Here is a 7955-nt window from a genome sequence, read left to right as displayed (position 1 = left end):
TACAAAGAGGACATGCAAATGGCCAAGAGACATACGAAAATGCTCAAAATCACTAATCATCAATTGAACAAGAGATGCAAAATATAACGACAGTGTGGTACCACCTCACACCTGCTAGAATGGCTACCATTAATAAATCAACAAACAACAAGTGCTGGTGAGAATGTGAAGAAAAGGGAACTCTAGTATACTTACTGCTGGTGAGAATGCAGACTGGTACAATCACTATGGAAAAGAGTGTGGAGTTTTCTCCAAAAATTAAAAATAGAACTGCAATGCCCAACCAGCATGGCTCAGTATTGAGCGTAGACCTATGAACCAGCAGGTCGTGGTTCAGTACCAGGTCAGGGCACATGCCCAGGTTGCAGGCTCGATCCCCAGGGTGGAGCATGCAGGAGGCAGCCGATCAATGATTCTCTCCCATCATTGATATTTTTTCTCTCTCTCTCCCTCTCCTTTCCTCTCTGAAATCAGTAAAAAACTGCCATTTGACCCAGTGATCCCACTTCTAGGATTATATCCTAAAAGGCCTGAAACAACAGTAAAAAAGAAAATATACACCCCTATTTTCATAGCAGGGTTATTTGTAATAGCTAAGATCTGGAAATAGCCCAAGTGACCATCAGTAGATGAGTGGGTTAAAAAGCCACAGTACCTTTACACAATGGAATACTATGTAGCTGTAAAAAACAAGGATCTCTTATCATTTGAGACAATATGGAGAGACCTGGAGAGTATTATGCTAAGTGAAATAAGCCAGTCAGAGAAAGACAAATACTATATGATCTCACTTATATGTGGAATCTAATGAACAAAATAAAATGACAAACAAAATAGATCCAGAGGCATGGAAGCATGCAAGAGAGTAACAATTCTCAGAGGGAATGGGAGGGGGCAGCAGGAAGAGAGTAACCAAAGAATTGATATGCATATATGCATAACCCATGGATGCAGACAATAGTGAGGTGAAAGCCTGGGGAGGGGGCAGGAGTAGGGAGGAGGCAATCAATGGGGGGGGAAAGATGACATCTGTAATACATTCAACAATAAAGATAAATTCAAAAATAAAAAGATGAAGAAGCAGAAAATATCCAATCATAACAGCAAATATTTATATTTTAAAGCATCACTTAAGGAGACTCTGGGAGAACATCAAGCATACCAACATTTGCATCATGGGGGTGCTAAGAGAAGAGATACAACAAGGAACTGAAAACCTATTTGAAAAAAATAATGAAAAAAAAAATTTCCTAACCCAGTGAAGGAAATAGATATACAAGTTAAGGAAGTGCAGACGGTCCCAAAGATAAATCCAAAAAGGCCCACACCAACACACATCATCATTAAAATGCAAAAGGTTAAAGACAAAGAGAAAAAAAAAGTGGCAAGAGAAAAGCACTTAGCTACCTACAAGGGAGCTCCCATAAGACTGTCAGCTGATTTCGTAACAGAAACTTTGCAGGCCAGATGGGATTAACATGAAATATTCAAAGTGATGAAAAGCAAGAACCTACAACCAGATTACTCTACCTTGCAAAGCTATCATTTAAAATCAAAGGAGAGACAAAGAGCTTCCCAGACAAGAAGAAGCTAAAGGAATTCATCACCATCAAACCAGTATTATAAGAAATGTTAAAGGAACTTCTTTAAGCCCTGGCTGGTTTGGCTTAGTGGACAGAGCGTTGTTGACCCTCCAACTGGAGGGTCGCAGGTTTGATTCTGGTCAAGGGCACATACCTTGGTTGCAGGCTCCATCTCTGGCCCTGGTCAGGCATGTGCAGGAGGCAACCAATCAGTGTGTCTTTCTCATATTGATGTTTCTCTTTTACTGTCTCCCCCCGCCCCAGCCCCCTTCCACTCTAAAAATCAATGGGAAAATATCCTCAGGTGAAGATTAACAAAAAATTTAACAAAAAAAAGTAGCAAGATGCCATGCAAGATTTTTTTTTTTTAAAGTAACTTCTTTAAGAAGGGGAAAAAAGATAAAAATATGAATAATAAAATGGCAACAACTACTTATCTATCAACAATTACTTTTTAAAAAAATATATATTTTATTGATTTTTTACAGAGAGGAAGGGAGAGGGATAGAGAGTTAGAAACATCGATCAGCTGCCTCCTGCACACTCCCTACCGGGGATGCACCCACAACCAAGGTACATGCCCATGACCGGAATTGAACCTGGGACCCTTCAGTCCGTAAGCCGATGCTCTATCCACTGAGCCCAACCGGTTAGGACTATCAACTATTACTTTAACTGTAAATGGATTAAATGCTCCAATCAAAAGAAATCATATGGCTGAAAGGAGAGCAAAACAAGACCCTTATATGCTCTCTATAAGAGACTCACTTCAGATTGAAATACATATGCAGACTGAAAGTAAAAGGATGGAAAAGATAGTTCATGAAAATGGAAATGGGAAAAAAAAAGGCTGGGCTAGCAATACTTATGCCAGACAAAATATATTTTATTTTTTTTAATCCTTACCTGAGGATATATTTCCATTGATTTTTACAGAGAGAGTAGTAGGCAGGGGGAGAGATACTGAGAGAGAAACATTGATGTAAGAGACATAGCAATTGGTTGCCTCCTGCAAGCGGCCCTGGGGGCCAGGATGGAGCCTACAACCAAGGTATGTGCCCTTGAGTGGAACTGAACCCAGGACATTTTAGTCTGCAGGCCGACCAACACTCTATCCACTGAGCCAAACTGGTGAGGGCCCAGACAAAATATATTTTAAAACAAAGGCTACAATAAGAGGTAAAGATGGACCCAGCAATTCCTCTTCTGGGTATTTATCCGAAGAAACCCAAAACATTAAACTGAAAAGACAGAGTGTGAGGGCAAAAGGAGGGATCTTCTAAAACATGCTTTGAAATTTTTCTGATTTTGAAAAATGGAGTCTCATTTGATGCCTCTAAAACTGGAGATTTAGACTTCAAATGGCTCCAAAGAACTGAAATCTATGGCAAGGATTTTTTAGCATATGTGCAATGGCCAAAACCAGGCATAGATGGCCTTTTTGTAGGCACTCAAGGGCTTTTGGAATGGAAGATCTTGTGTTTAGGAATGTAGGAAAAAAACAACACACAAACAAGTGGAAATTGGCAGTGTTTTGTAAACAAGGGGATATGATCAATAAAACTGGCAATACAGGGTTTAAATAAAGTGACAGGAGTCTCAGCACATTTTGGAAATTCCTATTTTGAATCGTGTACGTGGGTATAAATATGAAGCTAAGTCTCTCGTTTCCACTCCTTTCCAGTCTAAAATCTTACTATCAGATGGCCAAGTTCATTGTAATTTGGCATCTTATCTAAAATGACCTCCCCAAATGTGTAATAATAATGATTTCCAAACCCACTGATTGACTCTAACATCACATAGAGAATTCCAGGTAGAAGGGTTGAAAGTCTAAAATTGGGAGTCAATAACAAACAGGTATTTCAAGTCATGAGTCTGGATGAAAATAAACATGGGAATCAGTGTTTAGGCACAGTATGATTTGGCTTACTTCCCAAACAAGCAATATTCTATTTTCTTGTGCCTTCACCAGGCTTTCCTTTGCGTAAAATGATCATCCCATTGTTCAATAACTAGACCTAATTATAACATTTCCTCCATTCTGACTTGTGTTTTTTATTTTTGTAAGAGAACATTTATTGGGTAAATCAGAGGTAGAAAAAGTAATTCCTCGAAGAAATGGGCCTAGGAAACAAGTTATGGAAGTAAAGGAAGAGTCCCTGGAGCTTGGGAGTGAGGAAGCTAAAGGTAAGCGGGGAACGGAAGAGGAGGGTGCGGTGGAAAGCAAGGGAAAGGCACCACGTGCTCGGGAGAGGGAGAGCGCTAACTTGTGCTTTATAATATTAGTTACTAGTTTTGTTAACAGTTTAAAATCAAAGTCTTTTTCCCTTTTCTCTCCCCCCCCGCCCGCCAGAAAAAAATTTTCTTAAACCAACGGTCCATATTACAATTGAAAAAATAAATTCACTAACTACAGGTGATTTTGCTTGCAGGGTGAAACTTTCAGTTCTGCAGCCTAAAACTTCGCTTATCAAGTGCTTTTTCGGGTAGCATGCTACTGGTTGTCACAAGTTTGTGGGTGTAATGGGGGAGTGGGGGTGAAGGCTACCTGCCTCCTCTTTCTCCTTCAGAAAAAGGGTTAGGCACGAGGAGCCTCTAGCGGCTTGTCTGAAGTCTGCAGCGCAATCACAAACAAACCAGAGCCTGCACTTAATCTTCGTGCACCTGATCCCAAACTGGGCTCTCAGCCTGCCACGCTCTGAGATGTGCCCTCTTCCACCTGCCCCGGAGCAGAGTTAGAGACAAGCCCCCCCCGCCCCCATGAGTGGCTCTGGCCTCACCCTAAGTCCCCAAAGTCAGTCCCCAGAGCATATCCTTGCCCAACCGCCTGCCTCTCTGGCTCTGATCGCTTACGGGAAGTTCGCATCCACTCGAGCAGCGCTGGGCGGTCGGCTGGAGCCACGGTACCAAGCAGTTGCAGTATCGCTTGCCGCGCGGCGCTTAACTCCATGTTGCAGCAGAAAGCAGCGCTGGGAAGGTGCGCGCCGCGCACGCGCAAGCGGAGACCGGTAGCGACAACTGACCCGCCTCCCCAGGCGGCGGACGCCCTAAGCCCCGCCCCCTCCTCGGAGTTCTCCAGAGCGCGAGGAATTCCTACACTTCAGCGCGCCCTCAGCTCTCACCATTCCCCTTAAATAGCATTGCTTAGCTTAGTCACTTTTTCTTAAGGCGGCTCCCCGAGGCCGGACTTCTTTCCTGAGGTCGCCTCCTATTTTAACAACTTTGCTGCCACCGTTGTTGAGCGATAGAAAACGAAAGTCTAAAGTCGGCGCGAGTAAAGGAACATCTCAATATACCCCTTCCACGCAGTGAAGGAACGCGGCGGGTGCCCCGGAAGCGGAAGTGCATCCTCGTCTTGAAAGGCTGGATTACACTGAGTGGTGACGTTTCCTCATTGGGCGGAAGGTTCGGTGGCAGTCGTCGGACTTCCAGCTGGTGGGAGTTGGCGTCGCAGTGCTGGGCTCTGGGGTTCGCGTTTGTGTAGTTTGGAAAGTCGGTCTGCGGCGTCGTCCCTACCGGTCTGATCCCGGGTTTCTTCTGATCAGTCCCACGGCGTGGGGCCTCGCGAAGGAATCCCCGGCCCCTTTGGGCCACGGCCGTAGAGGTGCCTTCAGAGGTAAGTGTCTGCTTTTTCCCGCCCCAGACTGGCAGCTGGCGGCAGCCCCGACCCCGCTTAGGGGGCGAGAGACTCCGGAGAGAGTCCACTTGCCTGGCCACCTGCTGTCATCACCGGTGCCGAGGTGCTTTGGCCCCTTTTCACCTCGTTCTGCCCATCAGAAGTTTTATTAAAAGATAATCTGTGATCCTTTTCAGTTGACTTCGGATCTACTCGAGCCAAATTACCTGTGTAGGCAATTGCAGGCCTGACTCTCTGATTTGCTCTCCTGATCAAGAATTTAGTTATGACTGTTTCCCCGACAGTCTTTTGACGTGTCCCACATTTTATATTTTCATGTTCGCTGTGCTTAACACATTGTTCTGCATGTAGCAGGCGTTCAGTAAGTGAGTAAGGAATATCAGTGTCAGCGATGACTTCCGATGTGCTGATGGCTCTCCGTAGCATTGAACACTATTACCCATCCGTTTCTTGAAACTCTGTCTCCTGTTGGCTTTCTTGATGGTATTCCCACCCGCTTTTTTTTTTTTCATATCCTTAATTCAACAAAACAGTTACCCGTTGTTAGCTATAGGGATACAGAAACGAATGACACAAACCCTGTCATTGAAGAGCTAGCATTACAATAAAAGAGAAGCATGTAAATGTATCCTATATCCAGATGAGCAATGAGAAAGTCTGGAAAGATGAGCCAGGAGAGCTGTGGGAGTACAGATGAGAGGTGCAGTGATTTGTGATCCTGACTGAGCAGATCCCATCTAGCCTCCGTCTCCTCATTACCTAATGAGTTTATTAACAGGATGTTGATAGTGGAGGAGGTTATACATATGTGGGGACAAGGGGTTATATGGAAGCTCTATGTACTTTCTGCTCAGCTTTGCTGCGAACCTAAATCTGCTCTAAAAGCAAAGTCTGTTGATTAAAATTTTAAAAAGAGAGAAAGGAGGATTGAAAGATTAGGTAACACGTTTGGTGCAATGCCTACAACAGTCTAGCAGTGGTGGTCCTGAAGGGGAGGGGAAATATTTCCCTGAAACCTCTTTCACTTGATTTTTTGATGTGGACAGTTAGTATTTTCTGACTTAATGTAGTACTATGCAGAAGCATCTTCAAGCCCTCCTTCCGACAGATTACTTCTCTAACTCCAGCTCTCTGGAAATTCTGGACCTGCCACCAAGTAAGATAACCATAAATAGTAGCTTTTTTATTTTTTTACATTGATGCCTTTCTGTGTGCTTTTGGGAAATGGAATTAGTAAAAGCTTCTATCCCTTTGATTATGCTCAGTCCCAATTGACTCTCCTTTTAGTTGGCCCTTGACTATGGCTACAAATGAAACAGTCTTCCACAAATTCTCCTGGAGGGTTCTCATCTATATCCATGGCGTCCGTGGCATTATTCTTGTATGCCAAACATTTCCAAATATTTTCTCTACTTTCTATCTCTGAGCGATATAGTTCTTTAGTTCTGCAAATGTTCTGGGTCCAAACCCAAATTCCTTACCCCCCCCGTCCCCCCCCCCCCCCCTTTTTAAAAATCATTACCTATATCTTAGATACAAAGGTGTATAAAAGCAGTGATCCCTAGTGAGTTTTTGACCCTTTGTTTCTAGTTGAATTTTGTATGTTATTTGTATGTTCAGTTAAAAAGGATAATAAAGTCAACATCTATGTATTTAATATCCAACTTAAGTAGTAAAACATTACAAATAACCTTTAATCTCCTTGAACCTTTTTTCTAGTAACTCTAACTTTCAAAACAGCTCCTTTTTTTTCTTTTTCCTTCCACATATGGGTTAATGGCATCACTAGCCATCTGGTTTTTTAAACTGGAGACCTTACAGTCACTTTTGCCTTTTGTTTCTTCTTCATTCTCCACAACTACTTGGCTATTAGGTCCTATAGATTCTGCTTTATGAGTTGGGTCTTGACTCCAGCCCCTTCACTCCATTTTACTTTCTGCTTCCTTAGTTCAAGTATGTACTCTCCTTGCTCTCAAGTTTTTCTCACTCTAATGTGTTTGCTACATTGTTTATAATTTTTAAAATAGAACCGATTTTTTCATTCTCTTGTTTCCTTTGAGGAGTATTGATTCATACAGTGATTAACCTTGGCTGCACATCAGTATAGCCAGTGAAGTTTTTCAAAATATAGATGCCTTTTTTTGCTCTTCTAATAAAAAATTTAGATGAGACTACTTTCTAGAAACCTTCTGAAGTTACTGTCTTTGGAGATTATGATAGAGTGTTTAATTTTTAGCTGGTATTACCTAAATGTTATTGAAATAACCCATTGCCTATCCCTCTTCCTCCATATGTTCTTTTCAGCTTCAAGGCAAACTATTTCCAAGGAACTTCTTTAACTTTCCTTTAATTTTTTTTTTGTTGCTAACAGTTTACATAAAGATTGTTTTAATGATTGACCTGACAGCCAAAAGTATCTTAAAGAAATGATTGCCAGTATTTTTGAGTTATTACCCTTTTTTGCTAATTGAATTTTTGATATACCTTTTCTGCTATTAAAGTGTTGCAGTGATTTTATTTTTAATATTAAAATGGGTTTTAAAATTTGAAAATTTTAATGAAGAAAGAATTTTCTGAGACTTTTTGACATAAAGGAATATAACTTTTGCTGCAAAATTAAGACCATTCCTCATTTCTATTTCCCTCTTCACTCTCCCCAAGTCATCACACCAGTGAAGTCATTGGTGGTGTGATATATAGTAGTAATTTATCTTTTGAAGTTAACACAAGAG

At 41.9% G+C, this 7955-nt stretch overlaps 2 protein-coding genes across 4 annotated transcripts in view; one reads left to right on the top strand and one right to left on the bottom strand.

Moving 5' to 3' along the window:
• LOC102764241 overlaps positions 1–4912 on the bottom strand; it is a 32171-nt gene extending 27259 nt beyond the window's left edge. For 2 of the 3 annotated variants that reach the window (XM_006759703.2, XM_006759704.2), the window contains exon 1: positions 4440–4702. In XM_006759703.2, the coding sequence (XP_006759766.1) occupies positions 4440–4536 (97 nt within the window). In that variant the 5' untranslated portion in view covers positions 4537–4702. The other variant, XM_006759705.2, reaches the window with a different exon arrangement.
• Positions 4913–4998: 86 nt separating this feature from the next.
• The window catches only part of SRP54 (signal recognition particle 54kDa), a 48717-nt gene continuing 45760 nt past the window's right edge, over positions 4999–7955 (top strand). The window contains exon 1 of the mRNA XM_006759706.2: positions 4999–5202. The gene's annotated coding sequence lies outside the window, so the exon portion shown is untranslated. The remainder of the gene's footprint in view (positions 5203–7955) is intronic.

The sequence above is a fragment of the Myotis davidii genome, unplaced genomic scaffold, assembly GCF_000327345.1.
Source record: "Myotis davidii unplaced genomic scaffold, ASM32734v1 scaffold176, whole genome shotgun sequence".
Classification (NCBI taxonomy): Eukaryota; Metazoa; Chordata; class Mammalia; order Chiroptera; family Vespertilionidae; genus Myotis; species Myotis davidii.
The sequence above is the reverse complement of the archived record's forward strand: the minus strand, read 5'-3'. Positions and strand labels throughout refer to the sequence as shown.